At 38.7% G+C, this 18,973-nt stretch overlaps 1 protein-coding gene across 2 annotated transcripts in view; it reads left to right on the top strand.

The window, feature by feature from the left end:
• The window catches only part of LOC122276280 (anaphase-promoting complex subunit 4), a 26,702-nt gene continuing 7,729 nt past the window's right edge, over positions 1-18,973 (top strand). Inside the window, exons 1-10 of one of the 2 annotated variants that reach the window (XM_043085876.1) lie at positions 1-247; positions 342-453; positions 528-619; positions 3,459-3,542; positions 4,280-4,519; positions 16,489-16,566; positions 17,120-17,271; positions 17,519-17,679; positions 17,769-17,869; positions 17,947-18,021. In XM_043085876.1, coding sequence (XP_042941810.1) covers positions 179-247; positions 342-453; positions 528-619; positions 3,459-3,542; positions 4,280-4,519; positions 16,489-16,566; positions 17,120-17,271; positions 17,519-17,679; positions 17,769-17,869; positions 17,947-18,021 — 1,164 coding nt within the window. In that variant the 5' untranslated portion in view covers positions 1-178. The remainder of the gene's footprint in view (positions 248-341; positions 454-527; positions 620-3,458; positions 3,543-4,279; positions 4,520-16,488; positions 16,567-17,119; positions 17,272-17,518; positions 17,680-17,768; positions 17,870-17,946; positions 18,022-18,973) is intronic. The other variant, XM_043085877.1, reaches the window with a different exon arrangement.

An 18,973-nucleotide genomic window follows, 5' to 3' on the forward strand; every position in this document is an offset into this window, starting at 1 on the left:
TTTACCTGATCTTTTCTCTTTTATCATTTTACCGAATTATTTCCCGCCAACAAGACGCGCGAATCGTACTGGCATTGTAGCGTGGCTCGGTCGCCTAGGGTTTTCTACCTTCTTTGTAGTTCGGTGTCCCTGATTTAGCTACTCACCGTTTTTCGGGCAGCTTTTCCAAGCTTTATCCATGGAAACCGACGAGTCCCCGCGCGTGCTTACTTTCCAGCTTCAATTCGATAAGCCGGTCGCTTCTCAGGTTCTTTTTTCTTTCATGGCTTTGTGATCGACGGGTTTCGAAGGTATCTGTATGTGTCCATGTGCGTTTTCTAATTTCTTTCTTATAATTATAGATAAAAATTGCGGAGTGGAATCCGGAGAAGGATTTGCTGGCCATGGTCACGGAGGACTCAAAGATTTTGCTTCATCGTTTCAATTGGCAGAGATTGTGGACGATTTCTCCTGGTGAATATCTTTCTTATCTTCTCGCCCTTCCCGCCATTTCTTTGGTTTTGGCTAATTTTCTAAAATCTGTTCAGGAAGGTGCATAACATCCTTATGTTGGAGACCAGACGGCAAGGCAATAGCTGTTGGGCTTGAAGATGGAACAATCACACTGCATGATGTTGAAGTTGATGGCCTTACTTTATTTTTCTTATTTGCTATTTATACTTTGGCTATACACCTAGATTTGAGACCCAGATTTTCCATGCTGTAGACAATATATCATCTTCATGAATATTGCTTTTTTCTTTAGTTTAGCGAGCAACATAATAATCGAACTAATGTTGGTTGCATATAATGTCTGCGGAAATGCAGCTTATGGCCCTTTTTCCAGTTTCATATCAGCTTGAAGGTATTTTGTGCTGCGTGTGAACTGAGCCTGGGTTGGTCGTCACTGCATTATGAGTAACATAGACCTAGCTCAAGAATTACTTGGCCAAACACATAACGTGGTTGTCAACTTTTTATTCTGGGTCATAACATGGTTATCAACTGTCAATAAAAAACATAAAAGGGGTTTATATTAATCGCTAAGATGACCCGTAAATAAATTAGCCATTGTACCAGTCATACTTTTTTTTTTTATAAGTAATAAACTTTATTGAATGGAATGAAACTAGGCAAAGCCCATATACACAGGAAGTATACAAAATGAGACACCTAATTACATTTTAGAAAGCTAAAAGAAGACAAAAACTCGTTAACATTCCCTCCCTTAAGAACAATAGCAGAAAACCACTGAATAAGAGAAACACAAAGAAATTCCAGATTTCCCCAACTGCTCACTCCTTATTGTTGAAACACCCATCATTCCTTTCCGTCCAAATGCACCACATTAAACACAAAGGTATCAATCTCCATGCCTCAGCCAGTTTAGAGCTGGTATTATGCCTATTCCAACTAGCTAATAAATCCACCACACTCTTAGGCATAACCCAACACAACCCAGCTCTACTGAAAATGCCAATCCATAACTCCCTGGCCACTTCACAATGTAAAAGTAAATGATCAACCGATTCTCCATTCTTCTTACACACACAACACCACTCCAGAACAATCATACCACATTTCCTTGGATTATCAACCGTCAAAATCTTCCCAAGTGCAGCAATCCAAATAAAAAAAAGTCACTTTAGAAGGAACATGGACCCTCCAAATGCTCTTCCACGGAAAAGAAACTAACTGTTGGGCATTCAGCACCTTGTAGAAGGAATTAACTGAAAACTTATTACTCCCCTTATGCTTCCACAGAATAAGATCTCTCCCAACCCCAGCTGCCTTCACTGAATACATGAAACTGAAAAAATCTGCAAACTCATCAAGTTCCCAGTCTTGAGCATTTCTAGTGAAACAGATATACCAGTGCACAGTCCCATTGTCACGACACAACACTTCTGAAACAGCAGCCTGCTGGTTTCCAGCCACGCTGAAAACAGATGGAAAAACAATTTTAAGAGGTCTCTCACTACACCATTCATCATGCCAAAGCCGAATGCAAATACCTTCTCCAACCTTAAACTTAATCTGTTTTGCAAAAAAGCTCCACCCCTTTCTAATATATTTCCATAAACTAACACCATAAGACCCCCTCCCCTCCTTAGAACACCATCCCTCCCCACTCACACCCGTACTTCCTGTCAATCACCACTCTCCACAGAGAATCCCTTTCATGATGATATCTCCACAGCCACTTTCCTAACAATGCCTTAGTAAAAAAACTCAAGTTATGCACCCCCAAACCACCATTAACAATCAGACAACACCATTTGCCAGCTCACTAAATGAAATTTATTTTCCTCCCCCAAGCCTCCCCACAAAAAAGCTCTAAACAATTTTTCAATCCGATTAACCACTCCCATTGGTAATGGAAATAAGGAAAGATAGTATGTAGGAAGATTGGAAATGGTGCTTTTGATAAGGGTTAATCTACCCCCTTTTGATAAATAAATCCTCTTCCAACCTGACAAACGTTTCTCAACCTTTTCTACAACTCCATCCCAAATATTCTTAACTTTAAAAGACGCCCCCAATGGAAGCCCAAGATATTTCATAGGAAGAGAAACTACTTTATATGGACTAGAAAGAATTTATATGGGTTTTGATACTACTGAGTTTTTTCTTTAAAATTTCTGTGGCTTTGGAATCAAATACAAGATTATGATTTTAATTTTTCTCTGGTAGTGTTTCTGGGGACTATTCATTGCATTGTTACACCATGTCCAATTTTGTGTTTATGTTGGCAACTGTGATTGGATGAAGATTTACCTTTTTTTTTCTTTAATCATATTGTTTACATTGACTGGTCATTTGATTAAAGGTGTGATTTATAAATAAGGATTTAATTTTGCCTAATTTGGATTCTTTTGCTGGGTGTTTGTGTTGCTTCACTTTTGTAACAAATTTTTTTCATCTCTTGCATATGTTTAACTTATCATAAAAATTTGGTAATAGTACATCTTCTCATTCATGTGGATATTTTTCATTTCATTTTTTTATCACGTAAACATGGCTATACCTTTTACCAACATGTAGAAATCTGAAGTGTGTTTGGATAACATGACGAATGTAGAAGCTCTTAATTTAGTGCATATTGCTTATCAAAATCTAGTGCATATTGTTTGCTCGGTGGTGATGTCATCTTGTCGTTTTAAATGTGTTTATTGGTTAAAACTGTGAGTTTTATACTTCAAATTATATTTTTTGTTACCCGTCAAGGTGCAACCTAATGCTTAAAGGGCAGACTTGGGGTGAGCTGCATACGCGGACATCCTAAATTCAATTTTGCCCTAGGAGTTACTTGGAATTAGCTAATACATTATTATGAATGGTTGGGATTGTGTATTTGGAGTTTACTTTTAGGGGTGAGTCCAAAGGGCTTTGCCTTGGTGAGGGTCCATGTTCTAAAAGTGTGAACTTTTCATTGTTTGTGCCTTCTCTAATCACTGATAATTCTTTTTGTCAAGCAGAATGGAAGGTTGTTGAGAAGTTTAAAGTCCCATACTGCTGCTGTTTTGTGTCTTAACTGGGAGGAGGATAATCATCTTATTAAAGTATGCCTTTCCTTTTTAATCTATAGATGTGCATTCCATGTACCATTTTGAGTTTGATGGATTAATGGATAAAAAAGAAATAAATATCATTTGTGGTAATTATTACTTATAAAAAAGTATCATTTGTAAGAATTATGACTGGGATTTTTCAGAAACTTTTGTTGGGATTCTTACTAAGCTGGTATTGTTTTCTACTTCAGTTGAATATATGTTATAAACTAATAAGTTTTGAATAAACTCCATTAAGTTCAAAATTAAAGTTAATCTTGGGTGTTCTTGAAATTAAAGTTTTGATAGGTAAGAAAATTTTATTCAGACAAGTAAATAGGTATAGCCCAAGTACACAAGATTTTTTTAACTTTTATGACAAGGAATCTTGTGGACCGTGCAAACACGACATATATTTTTACCCTATTAAACTTCTGATCCATGTAATGGGTCCACATCACACGGATCAAACAAATCATCAGCTTTTCATTGATGGGTAGTGATCCTTATAAATTGTTTACATCCAAGGGTTCAAATCTTAGACTTGGGGGAGTATATCCCAATACTAAAGCCCTTACCATTGCCATTATTTTATTTGAAACATTTGCTAACTCTTTCAGTTGTCCTCTTTTTTGGTCGAGCCATTTTTTTCTCATGTTTAGGAAGTGGTGGTGGGTGTGGAAGGGGTTTACTTCTTTGATTGCAGCTGATATTTTCACTTCCATTTCATTTTTCGAATTGGGTTACAGGATGGCAATGATAACTTATCTACATATGAAGATCGTACTTCATGTTTCTTTCCTCCTGCTCCAACAGTTCCTCGAATGCCTGGAATGGTATCTGGAGATGCTAACTTCATGGATGACAACGAGGATTCATTTCGAGAATTTTCAAATTCTTCACAACAACGCTTTAACATCTTGTGTAGTGGAGACAAGGATGGAAACATTTGCTTTAGCATATTTGGCATTTTTCCAATCGGAAAAATTGTAAGTTACTACTTTCATCGGAATACTTCTTTATCATAGTGCGTAAGCGATGGGCTTGGTGACTTTGATTGTCAATGGCTCTCTTAAATAGCCATGTCTTGTTGTTTCAAGGTGTGCATCATGAAATCTATAAATTAGCTGTACAATCCACAAAAAGTGCATAAGCTTTGCTATAATTAGCTGCTTTGTTAATGCATATTTCATTTTTATACGTGATATTATTTATATGCGAAATTTGGTCATCGAAATTGCTAAAAGAGTGTCTTGTTACTTGTGAAAGGGCTTTGATTCTCTCGTGCAAAATTTGTTTGAACTTGGGTTCCTGTTACCAAATAGTAGGATAGACAAGACAACTTTTAGAAATGTAATTTATGAATTAGAGCTCAAGTGGTAAAGGCCTTGGGCTTGGGGGTGTGCTCCCCCCAGGTTTAAGGTTCAAATCCCCTTGGGTGCAAATAGTCTCTAGGGGTTATTAGATTGGGGGATTTTTCCCTTAAATTACGTGAGGTGCACTTGTGGAAAACTCCTTACGAGGCCCTGTGCACCTCCGGGATTAGTTGGGATGCTATTCCTGGACCCCCGGCCGATGCCAAATCAAAAAACTTTTTTATGAATTAGGCCTAGAGAAGAAAGGGAAAAAATATCTTTACTATTTAGTTATTGGGCCATTCAAGTATGTATTCTACCTGTCCATATTCTTGTCATAGCCTCATGTTATCTTTAAAGATGTAAATAAACAAGACTACTTGATAGGCCGCTTAGGATTGACTCAACCAAACTTGAATCCAGCTAGGTTTGTTTTGTAAGTCAGCTTTTGATGTAAAAAGATGATTGAATTTAATGTTATAATGCATAATAAATTAGATTCGACTCGCATAAACTCATATAACTTCTTATTTGTTATTATGTTTTGAAAAGCAACATATCTTTTTTTCTTTTTTCTTTCTTTTTTTTTTTTAATAATTAATTAAGGGCAAAAGGTAACCTGAGTAGACAGGAAGTATTCAAGAGGCACCTATCTAGAAGGAGAACATGATATAAGAAAATCATGCATGCTTAGGGGATGCTTGGGTAATGAGATGAGATGAGAATTATGTGAATAGTGGATTAAAGATGTTTTATTGGGTTTTGGGAAATGAGAGAGAAAAAGTTGAATAAAAATATTATAAAGTTAAAATATTGTTAAAATATAATTTTTTTAATCTCTTGATTAAAAAAAGAATATATTTGTTTAATATAATTGTGTTTTGAAATTGGAATAAAAATGTATTGTTTTTTGTATTTTGTTGGGAAGTTTGGAAAGTTGGAATGATTAGGTAATGATTAAATGAAAAAGTTGAAGATTTGAAATTGAAAAGTATTTGTTTGAGTGATGTTTGGAAAGGAAATTATGAAAAATTTTGAGATGAGATCATCTCACTTCCCAAACAAGCCCTTGGTCTATTGAAGTCTATAGATGTAGTCAAAATGAAAAGAGTATTAATAAAGAAATTCTTGAGCTATTCTATTGTTGGTTTGTGATCATTGAAGGCTCTAAAATTTCTTTCGTTCTAATTACACTAAATGAGTCAAATAGTGTCCATCTACAACACTACTGTGATTAGTAGGGCCATCACTTAGTCTTCTCCAACAATAAAAAGATTGACAATTCTTCTGGGCATGATTCAAGCCAATCAAACTTGACCGAATAGGTCATTCTATATTGCACTTGCAATCTCGCAATGGAGTAGAAGATGATCAATGGACTCCTCACCCTTCTTACATGTGCAATACCAATTGATCATGGATATTGATTTCTATTTACCTAGCTCATGTCTTTGTTTCGTGTGTTCCCAGGTCTCTCTTAAATTATCCATGGTAGAATCTTCCCAAGAGAGGTTGTCTAAGCAAAAAAACAACTCTCAAAGTGATCTTTGCTTGCTTCATGCTCTTCCATGGAAATAGGCTCTTAACATGAGGATAGCATATGTTGTAGAAAGAACATTCATTCGATAGTACTCTCTTGGACGGGATCTAATGAACATCTTCACCTCTTCTCCTTTTGGTGGAATTTAATAGCTTAGCTTATGACATCCATCTCTCAATCTTGCACCTCACTCCAATCAGGAGCATTACTCGAAATCTCCAAATTATTTGCCACAAAAGCAATCTTGTCATGAGAAAACACTACACATTCAAAGAAATTTCCTTACCACAAATTGTGCCAAATTTTATCTCGGATTCAGCTTCTTCAACAAATTAGATATGGTTAGAAAACTTCCCCCCAACCTTTACTGATGAATTCCATAGACCTACCCCATGCTACCCTTGGACCTCAGTTTTACTCCATTCAACCCACAAGCATCCTGAAAGATACTATTACTCTCCATTGAGCATCTTTATCATTTTATTCACACCACAACCTTTAAACCAATAGTGCACAGTTAAGTAGGAGCTGCTTGTGAGCCCCCAACCAACCTTTAGGATCAGAGAGCAAATCTTGGCCCAACTTGCCAAGTAAAATTTTACCTCGTCCCCTATTTTCATGTCTATTTTCTCAAATGGGGGGTCGTCAGATTTTCTCAGATCGAGACGAAGTGGTGCCCAAGTTTTGATGGTGCAGAGGTAGCGTAGCGCAACTCCTTTGGGAGTTTTTTCTCCTTATCGGAGTTTGGTCTAGTGAAATGGCATGGAATGTTAATGATCTCGGAGGGGAGGAAGGGGGAGGGTTGGAGGCTTCTTGGGGAGTTGCTGTTGGAGCTCACTGCAACCTCCTCTGCCTTTTTTTTTTGGGGGGGGGGGGGGGGGGGGGTCGTCCATGGCTGCCATCCATCCAGTCGTAGAGGGCCAACCCATCTTGTCGTATAGAGAGGTCCTGTCTTGAGCTCCAAAAAACGTAGAGGGGACAGAAGTTTTACCTTCTTTGGCGATGGTTCAACACTATGAAGGGGTTGGCAGGGACGTGTCGAGGCCGAGAATGGAATACTTGTTGCATGCCTTGGAGGAGATGGAGAAACAAGTCAAGAGCTTGCAGTCTAATATGGTGGTTATGAAACGCTGCATTCTGGAGGGCTTGACAAGGGAAATGGGTGTGGACCAAGAAAAGGGCTTGGGTTTTGGGCTAAGGGAGGTTGAAGGCCTGGCCTTAGGCGGATTGGCGAAAGGTAGCCCAGAGGCCCAGTGTTAGAGTAATGCAGGCCTTTGTGCAAGACCAGTTGGTGTCGCAGGCTCAACTTGCGAAGGCAAACAAAGGCCCAGCTTGCGAAGGCAGCTGGCTCGCGATGGTTGACTTCCCATCGTCATCGGGTGGGCCACAACCACCATCGACGGCGATGGGTTAGGTGTCGTCGCTGACGGTGGTGGGTTTGCCGGTGAGTTCTGGGGTTTTGGAAAGTGTGTTCACAGGATTTTGTGGAAGTGTTGAGGTAGATCTGACTTTGAGAAGTGCCGTGAGTTGCTCTCTGGTGACAGAGGTCGCACAGAAAAAGTCGCACGAGGTAGAAGGAGATTATTGTCTCTCCAGTGCAGGTTGTAAGGTTGGAGCAAGGCCTATATTTAGGTGGTCCTCCGATAAACACTCTGGGAAATGCTAAGAGCTGCACTCTGTTGATGGAGGTCGCACAGAATGAGTCGTTCAAGTTGGAAGGAGCTTCCATTGTCTCTTCCGTGCCGGCTGAAAGGTCGGAGCTAGGCCTATCTTTTGGTGGTTCTCCGATAAACATTATGTTAGTGGAAATTGAGGCATGTGAGGAGAGGCCTTCTGCCGTTGGGGTCTCTGAAGTCTCTTCTCCACCTAAAATAATGGGGACTTCATTACGTTCCCTCTCTATGGGGGATTGCAACATTCCTGAGAAGGTGAGGCCCTCTGAACCTCTACTGGGTTCTAGAGGTGATGCTGATTTGCAAGTGGCTCTGTTTGTAGATGATTGTGCTGTCAGTGAGGGGGCAGTCCTAACTCCCCTGTGTACAATCCCTCCCAGAACAAAAGAGGGGAATTGTTCCTCATCGTGGGTTTTTAAGAAAGTGAAGGAGATTCAAGCTCTTATTGGGATCTCTTGTGTAGGCAATGAGGAACTATTTAAGGCTCTTCTGGTGGCTTTGGAAGAAAGCCATTCAAAATCAGCTATAAAGAGGAATAGGGAACTTAAAGGGCTAACTTGTTCCATTAATTATGATGTGAAGGAAAGGAGTGGCGGAAGGGAGAGATCGAAAGGGAGGGGCAATTCATGTTTAAATGCAGCCTAATCTTATTTCCTGGAACGTGTGGGGGCTTAATGATCGCAATAAATGCCTTCGTATTAAATCTTTATTGTGGATGTGGAAGGGTGATGTGGTGTGTTTTCAAGAAACAAAGTTGTGGAGCATTGATAGAAGCATTTTGCGTAGTTTATGGGGGTGTTCGTATGTGGGTTGGTCTTATTTTGCTTCGGTGCGAGCCTCAGGTGGTGTCTTACTCATGTGGGATAAAAGAGTGGTTGAGGCGATAGAAGAGTGTATTGGAAAGTATTCTGTAGCAACTATGTTTAAAAACTTGGAGGACAGATGGGAATGGGCATTTGTAGGTACCTAAGGTCCTAATGTAGATAGGGATAGGAGAAGGTTATGGGGGGAGTTGGCGGGAATTTATTCTTTATGGGATGTGTCGTGGTGTATGGGGGTGATTTTAACATTACCCGTTTTCAGAGTGAGCGATTAGGGCAGTATCGGAATTCTATGGCCATGGAGGAGTTTTCAAAGTTATTTTTGACTTGAACCTCATGGACCTCCCCCTGGTAAGGGGCGAGTACACTTGGTCAAACGGTTGGGTTTGGTCGAAATTGGACAGATTCCTTGTCTCTCCAGAGTGAGAAGCCCATTATTTGGAGGTTGTTAGAAACGGTTACCTCAAATCAGCTTTGATCATTTTCCTATTCTTCTAGATTGTGGGGGCATTCACAATGGTTGACGGTACTTCAAATTTGAAAATATGTGGCTTACAGCAGATGGGTTTGTAGAGTTGGTGAGTGCTTGGTGGTCATCATACCAGTTCTTTGGTACTCCAAGTTTCATCCTTATAGGTAAGTTAAAAGGCTCTGAAACAAGATTTGAAGAACTGGAACTTGGAAGTCTTTGGTCACATTGAAAATCAAAAGTTAGTCCTATTGGAGGATTTACAGGAAATAGAGGAACGAGAATTTCAGGTTGATATCTCAGAGGAGGGGTTGTTGAGGAAGGGCATGGTTATGAAAAATCTGGAGAGAGTTTTGTTGGCGGAGCAGGAGACCTCATGGCGCCAAAAATCTAGGGCACTTTGGTTGAAAGAGGGGGATCGGTGCATGAAGTACTTTCATAACGTGGCAAACTCTCATTGGCGTAGTAATGCTATTGAGGCGTTATATTCAGGTTTTGAGGTGTTGTCTTTGCCTCTTGATATAGAGAACCATATTGTGTATTATTATGAGTCCCTTCTCACCGAATTGGTTGATTGGAGGCCGAAGCTTGATGGCCTGTCTTTTGAGACTATTGATTCTCAGAGTGAGTGTGCTAGAGAGACCTTTTGATGAAGATGAGATTTACAAGATTATTTCTGGTATGGCTAAGGATAAAGTACCCAGACCAGATGGTTTCTCTATGGGTTTCTTTCAAACTTATTGGGACATGGTGAAAGGTAATGTTATGCAGGTCTTTAGTGAATTTCATTCTTTTCAGAAGTTTGAAAGATCTCTGAATGCGACTTTTATTTCTCTTATTCCCAAGAAACAAGGGGCGTTGATTATTGAGGATTTTCGTCCTATAAGCCTGGTTAGTGGTATATACAAAATAATTTCGAAGGTGCTTGCCAACCGGTTAAGCCCTGTGATGGAACAGATTATCTCCAATTCGCAAAACGCATTTATTCGTGGGAGACAAATCCTTGACTTAGTCCTCATTGCAAATGAGTGCTTGGATCACAGATTGAGGGAGGGAGATCCAGGTATTCTTTGTAAGTTAGACATGAAAAAGGCTTATGATCATGTGAACTGGGAATTCTTATTATATCTGCTTGGGAGGTGTGGGTTTGGTGAGAGGTGGATCTCCTGGATGAGTCACTGTATTTCTACTGCACGATTCTTAGTGCTAGTTAACGGCACACCTGCTGGTTTCTTTAATAGTTCTCGTTTGCGACAAGGAGATCCATTATCTCCTCTTCTGTTCGTTATAGTCATGGAGGCTCTTATTCGGATGGGAAAGGCGGCTGTGGATGGGGGTCTCTTATAGGGGTGTCAATTTGTGACACAACCCGTTAACCCAACACGAACACGACACGATAAAAGCGGGTTTGGGTTTAGTCTTATCGGGTTCGGGTCAAAACGGGTCAACCCGTTAAGACACGATTACTTAACGGGTCACTAACGTTTTGACCCGTTTGACCTGTTAAGCTTAAATTGATTTTTTTTTTTTTCCTTTTTCAAGTTTTCAACCTTAAATTTAATTCAATTGTAATGTAACAAGAATAGTTGGACTTGTGTAGGACCGTAGGTGTTCTAATTATGCACTACAACACTATTAGTTTGTTATTTTGTTGGGATTTTAATTTTGATATATTTATTATTTGGATTGTAATTTGTAGTTGTAGTTAGTTTTATATTTTTTTAGAGACATTGTGATTTTAATATTTATATAAAATTAATCAGATTAAATGGGTTAATGGATTGTGTTCATGTCTATACGGGTCATAACGTGTCATAACGTGTCGTGTCGTGTTAACCTTTTCTTAAAATCCATTAACAGGTCATAACGGGTCGTGTCGTGTCAACCCGTTATCTTAATGGGTCGTGTTAGGGTTTAGAATTTTGACACGAAACCCTTAACGGGTCGTGTTCGGGTTGACCCATTAGCTGTAATACACATGTCTCGACACGACACGAATACGACCCGTTAACACGATTTGACACCCCTAGTCTCTTATCTGGTTATTAGGTGGGCAATGGCACTGGTGACTCCATTATCATTTCACATCTTTTATTTGCAGATGATGCTCTTCTCTTTTGTGATGCGGATACTAGCCAGATTCAAACTCTTCGAGCACTGTTACGTTGCTTTGAAGCAGTGTCGGGACTCGAGATGAATCTTGAAAGGTCTAAAATGGTTCCAGTGGGTGCGGCCTCAAATGTTCTCAGCTTAGCAAGCACTTTGGATTGTAAGGTGTCCTCTTTGCTGATGAAATATTTGGTCCTATCGTTGGGTGCAACTTTTAAGGCTAGAGCTATTTGGGATGGGGTGGTGGCGAAGATAGAGAAAATGTTGGTTGGTTGGAAATGGATATATTTATCAAAAGGGGGCCGTCTCACCCTTATTAAGAGCACCCTTACTAATCTCCCTACATATTATTTATCCCTATTTCCTATGCCCCTAGGGGTGGTGAATAGGATCGAGAAACTATTTAGGGCATTCTTATGGGGGGGGGGGGGGGGGGGGGGTATGGGGGAGGAGAAGAAATTCCATCTGGTTAAATGGAAGACAGTATGTGCTCTAGTTGTACATGGGGGGTTAAGAGTATGTGACTTGAGAACTTTTAATAAAGTGTTATTGGGGAAATGGCTGTGGAGATATCATTTGGAGGGGGGATCATTGTGGAAGGCAATCATCGATGTTAGATATGGGGCGGCTTGGGGTGGGTGGTGCTCTAATGAAGTGAGAGGGGGGTATGGCATGGGTTTATGGAAGTTTATAAGGAGGGAGTGACCATGTTTTGAAAAACAAATTTGTTTTGTAGAAGTGAGGGCAACCGTATTAGTTTTTGGCGGGATGTGTGGTGTGGAGATCATGCATTGAAAAGGGCATTTCTAGCTCTGTATAGTATTGCAGCGAATAGGGAGGCTTTAGTGGCAGATATGTGACTCTTTTCGCATGGCTCCCACCAGTGGAATATTCTTTTTAATAGGAATTTTCATGATTGGGAACTAGCTATTGTATCAGATTTTTTCAGCTTACTATACTCCTAGGGGATGCCTACGACACGGAGGGATAGATTGAAGTGGAGGTCTAATAATAAGAAATGCACGGTTAAGGCATATTACAAAATCTTGATAACACAAGATCATACTCCGTTCCCTTGGAAAAATATATGGAGGTCCCAGGTGCCCTCTAAAGTTGCTTTTTTTGTATGGAAAGCTGCTCTTGGGAAGATCTTGACTACAGACAATTTGAGGAAGAGGGGTTGTGTAGTGGTAGATTGGTGTTATATGTGCAAAAAGAATGGAGAATTTGTGGACCATCTTCTATTGCATTGTGAGGCAGCAAGGTGGGATGAGATCTTTCAAAGGCTTGATGTTCCTTGGGTGATGCCCTCGATGGTGGTGGATTTGTTGGGTTGTTGGAGGAAGCTGCAAGGTTGTCATCAAGTGGCTGCAGTGTGGAAGATGATTCCATTATGTATCATGTGGTGTATTTTGTTAGAAAGGAATGCGCGTTGTTTTGATGATAAGGCATGTACAAGGGAGGAGCTGAAGAATTTTTTTTTTCTCCACACCTTATTGCTTTGGTTTTCTGCTATTGTACTAAATGGGGACAATGCTCATGATTTTTTGTCTTTAATTCATCGCAGTTAGAATGTATTTAGGTGTTTTTCTGTATGCTTCCGGTGTACATGGCTTATGCCTATCTCATTCATATCAATAATATTTATCTCTAATAAAAAAAAAATAGACATGAAATATATGGGTAATCTTAGAAAGCATGATCCTACCATCTTTAGACAAACACACCATCGTTCAACCGGCCAATAAATGCTCTATCTTCTCAATAATCTCATTCCAAATCATCTTTGCCTTAAAAGTGGTCCCTTATGGAAGGTAGGGACACTTCATTTGCAACGAGGACATGTTACATTCTGGATTACTCGCCAAACTGTCCACATCAGAAAAATGACCCATTGGACCCAGTTTTGATTCAGCTAAATTAATCTTTAATCCGAAGACTGATTCAAAGTTGAATCACTGGGGTAAAGCTTGCTAACACTGAAGGTGATTTGGGTCAGCCTCACAAAATGGCAAAGTATCATTTATATAAAGAAGATGGGATAGATTAATTACAACAATGTTTGCAGCCCCCATAGAGAAACCTGAAATAAAACACCCTTGACCAACTTTGTTAGCATTTGCTTGGTACTTCCATGACTATAACAAAGAATAGAGAAACAAATAGTAGTAATGCAATAAGCTACCCAAGATTGCCATATTCCCCAAAACCAGATCTCCTCAAACAAATGTAAAAGGAACTCCAAGTTAATAGGATCATATGCCTATCAATTTGTATAACCCAATTTGAAGAATTGATCACATCATTAATTTTATAATCAATTGATTACATGATCTCAAGTGTCTGGCTCCACCTTTGTGTAAGCTTCCAGGTCCAAAGTGGACATGATGGTCTCGATGCTTTATTTATTTATTTTTAAATCGGTGTGGTCTCACTGCTTTTACTACTACTGCCCACCTCAATCCATTCTCCATTGTTATTTCACTCTCTTATATATATATATATATATATAAACAAACTCCCCCCCTCTTCATATTGAACATAGGTAGTGGAACCGAGCCTAGTGAAACTTTCTTTCCCCTTTTTAGTGTCAAAATCCACTCACTCATCTTGTCAACCCCTCCCATGGTCTGTCTCTAGTGACACCTCATGATCTTCCATATTACAGAGACCGAAAGGAGAATCAATAACGATATTATTGCTTGGTTTATGGAGTTCTCAACCTTAGAAGAGCTTGTAGCTATATCCCTTGACTCTTTTGATGCCCCCTTGGCACTATCCTACTATGTCTAAATGGATTTTTATCCATCTCAATTAATCCAACACTCTTTCCATGCAGAACATCTTCATCAATCAACTAAATAATGCTATCCTTGAGCAGAGCCTTAGTTGCAACACCATCCGGAGGAGAGCCAGTCTCTGATGACCTTTTCTTTTCATCCACATGTTGGGAAATCGATACTCGTTTCAGTACTTGGTAATACCTAAACTGCTTGTAATTATGTTCATCCACATAATTACATGCTACCGATTGAGCAACATGATTCAAAACTTCCTATAAATCTATAGAAAGGTATATAAAGGCATCTACAAAAAGTTGATTTGTCAAAATTTATAAATAAAATTATCAGATATAATATAAATAATATATTTTTTCACATCTAAGTAGCTTGTGAACAAGCTAGAACTTGTTCAAAAAATAAATAAACCATTGGTGTCGTAAACATAAAATATACATTGATGATAAGCTCTAGCTTAATCCATATTCAAATAAAAATTAAATGAATATAGCTTGATTACCCACGACTTGCTCGAACTCGACTTGCGTTTGTCAATATCTCCCATCTTCTTTTTGTATATGATACATTATTGTTTTTTGAACCGGCTCAAGGCCACATTCAATCGTTGAGGGCCTTTATGCTTTGCTTTGAAGTCGTCTCTAGTCTAAAGGTGAGTTTTATGAAATCAGTGATGGTCTCAGTGGGTTATGTGCATAATATAATAGAATAGGCTTGTATTCTGGGATGCAAGGCATCTTCTCTTCCTATGAAATACCTTAGTCTTCTCCTGCATGCTGCTTATAAGTCAAAGCGATATGGGATGGTGTCATTGAAAATTTTGAGAGAAGGCTACTGGCTGGAAAAGAATATATTTGTTAAACAGGGGAAGACTCACTCTAATCAGTAGCACCCTTGCTAAACTTCCTACATATTTTCTATCATTATCTTCCTTGCCTACTGGTGTGGCTAATCAGATTGAGAAGAGATTCCGTGCTTTCTTGTGGGGAGGAATTGGCGAGGAAGCCAAGCTTCATTTGGTGAGCTGGGATAAGGTTTGCTCGCTGATTCCTCATGGAGGGTTGGGGATTTTTAAGAAGGTGCTTCTTGGGAATTGGCTATGGCGCTTCTGTGGATGAACTTCGATGTTTCTTCTATATACCTTATTTCTTTGAGCCTTTGCTATTGTTTTCTCTAGGATTAGTTTTCATGATTTTCTTGTATCCACATCTAGCTCCTAATTTGTATCTCAGTGTTCTCAATTGTATACTCCTTGTGTACTTGGGCTATGCCTTGTTACTTGCTTTAATAAAGTTTTATTATACTTGTAAATAAAAAATTCAGTAAGTATGAAATTGGTTTGGTTCGGTTGGTCTTTGTGTAGTTTTCTAGACTGAACTGAACTGATCGTTCTATATTTATGGACCCTGAAACCAACCAGTGCGGTCTATAGTTAGTTATTGGTTCAGTTTACCAGGATGATTTGGTTTGGGCTGGTTGGTTTTATGGCCAAATGTACAAATGTTTAGCCCAAATATCAATTGTAGAGGCCAAATATTATTATTATTTTTTGATTGGCACCGGGTACAACATCCTGACTAATCCTGGGGGTGCACAGGCCCTTGGCAAGGAGTTTCCCGCAAGTGCACCTCGGGTTATTAAGGGGAAAATCCCTTAGTCTGATGTCCCCTAGAGATTGTTTGCACCAAAGGGGATTTTAACCTTAGACCTAGGGGGAACATACCCCCAAGCCCAAGGCCTTTACCACTTGAGTCAAATGTTATTTTTAGTGGAACATCAATTGTATAATATTTATTGTATATAAAAATTTTAAAAAATAACTAACCATACATGGCTTCTAATAGGTTCGGTCTTGTCCATGGTGAAAAATGCATACCCAAGGACCAAACTGAAAACTTAAAAAAAAAAACAAAGTGAAATGTAGACCGTAAACCGAAACCAATTGTGCTAGTCCAAAAACCGGACTGAACTGTGCAAAACTGGTTGGTCGGTTCGGTTTTACTTTTTTTTTTTTAACAGTCCTATAATATAGTCACTACTTTGGTTTTAACCTAACTTGTTCCAGGTTCTTTATTCTTATTTTCATCTTTTTGCTAATAAGTTAGTCCAATATATTTTCAGTTTAATGTTTGACGTGTCGCTTAATTACCTGTTTTATCTTATAGTAATTTTTTTTGCCTCATTCTTGTTCAGAACATACACAAGTTCAGTTTTCCTACTCTTGTGGATATCAAAGCTACTTACCGACTTGTTAATGCTTCCATTTACAAGGTATGTTATCCTTCATGTGAATGGTCTTGACATTTTTACACTGTGCATTTGATAATAAGATGTTTACACCTTTTACCTAAAAAAGATGTTTACACGACCATTCTATACATCCATATGGTATGGTTTAATTAAATTTCTTGACCAGATTGTTTTCACACGAGCAACATTAATGATAAACATATACCAAGAAATGAATCCAAGTTGTTTGCTATTTGAGTTTCTCTTTCTTTTGTCACCTCACCTCTTTTATGATTGGCCACAGTTCTCTAGAATAGATGAAAAGATTATGCAACAAGAAAAAAGGGAAATAAGTGATCAAATGAGTTGGATCGGTTTTTTCTTCATGAGCACGGGTAAAGGGACCATCAGTCTCCTAGTTGGAAAGTCCACCTATGGCCCCTTTTCCATATTCTATTGATTAGCATTCATACAGAATTTTTAGTTTCATGAACATGTTGTAGAGAAACCCTCTTATACTTATTTTAAAGTTGCTCGCAGGTGAACTCCTAATCGTGTACAAACATCTGATCCTTTTACGTTATTTTTGTATTAGGTTGCTTTATCAAAAGATCTTTGTCATTTGATAGTCATGTGCTCTGGAGAACTTTTTGAAGATACCAATGAATCACAAAATGGTAAATTGGTTGGACATGGTACGGATGGCTTGCATTGCTTAGTCCTTGATACTTCTATATTTTGGAAGAGGTAACTTTGCAGTAGAAATTGGGATTTATTCTAAATTGTGTGGTCCTGGAATTGTTTTCCTTTTTCATTTTATATAATGGTTGTCTCTTTTGTTTTTTGTTCACATTTTCAATTTCTTTCTTGCTAATGTGCTTAGAGTTTTGGGCTTTAAGATTACTTGGCATGAAGTTGATATAATAATGATATATATTTGTCCTCCCTGTGTCAAACTATCCCCATCTCCCTGTCTCTCTGTCCCTCATTGTAGGAAAAATGAGCTTCATCAGGTGGCTCAACAAGCATCTAATATTGAGGATTTGACTGAGGTTATCCGCGCATCACTATCAGTAATGTGTAAGCAGTGGTCTGATGCTATGCACCATTTTCATGAGAAGTTTGATTCTTTGTCTACACTGATTATTGACCATGGTAACTGCTAATAGTAACACAAAAGTACAGTCCATTAATGTAATTCATAGCTATTTTTTTGTTTAATCATTTATACCATTTGTATATAGGACTTGACTCATCTCCCCAAGAGGAGTTTCTTAGCCTTTTAGGTGGTGCACGGACTAGTCCAGCAGTTCATCAATTTCTAGTTAACTCTCTTGGTGAAGTGGTATGCTCAACCTTGCGTTAACTTTGTGAAGGAGATTCTGATTTTGCATTTGATACGGCAAGTTAATCACTTAATAGGGTGTCAAGCGTGTGTTGAAGGTTGTTTGTGGTGCTGGAAAAGAACTTCAGCTCATTGTCCTTGATCATCTACAGGTGCATTATGTATTTATTTTAGACAGTTAATGACTTGGTACTTTCTATTCACGATCTCCTTTATGGGGTGCAATCTGATCTTTTTTCCTGAGAAAATATATCCAACATCCCATGATTCATCACTTTTGGCTTTTGAGACCACACTCTTAAAGAATGAGCATTTGAGACTCCATTTTTATCACCTTTAATTTTAATAGCCTTTTAAAAGTTTTTAACTGGAAAAAATAAGTTTGCAGCGGGGTGGGTGTCTTCCCACTTGGTTCTAGCCCTTGCACTAGGCCACTATGGGAATCCCCCATTATAAGCCATGTAGAACCAATCCTAACCAGAAGTATGAGACTTGAGTTGTGCTACTTACTATGATGGCCTAATGAGGACTTCAGGGATTTAAGGGGGGAATAATTTAATACCCCAGACTGTGTATAGGAAGGGAAGGTGGTGAATTAAATCCTACATTGCTTGGGAAAGCAAAGTTTCTTGCCCTTTATAATGAATTCCGAGGGATTCTAATTGTGATCTTGATTAGTCCTTTACTTTTACCTATATAAAAAAAATCTTGATTTGTCCTTGATTATAAGCTCAAATGTGGCTTGAGCCTTCCTTGGGTCATTACAAAGTCTATTAAAGTCAAAAGTTTCAACACTCGAATCTCAAATGATCACTTTTTGAACTAGGATCTGAAAAGCCAAAAGTACCAGGCCATAAAGGGTGTAGCATATTTTCGTTTAAGAAATAAATTCTGTTCCAGGTAAAAGCTAGTTTCTCGTGAAAATAATACTTGGCTAATGGAAATGTAACTATCGTAAACCAGGATAAATCTCTCTGCCCGTCTACAACTATCAAAAGCTAACATGCAAATGCAAAGTAATGCTTGATATCTAAGAGCTGAAGCTGACTGCATTACAATCTTCTTAAGCAAGGCTTGTAAAGTAGTTAATTTGCATTTCTTATA

This window comes from Carya illinoinensis, chromosome 9 (assembly GCF_018687715.1).
Source record: "Carya illinoinensis cultivar Pawnee chromosome 9, C.illinoinensisPawnee_v1, whole genome shotgun sequence".
In the NCBI taxonomy this organism is placed as follows: Eukaryota; Viridiplantae; Streptophyta; class Magnoliopsida; order Fagales; family Juglandaceae; genus Carya; species Carya illinoinensis.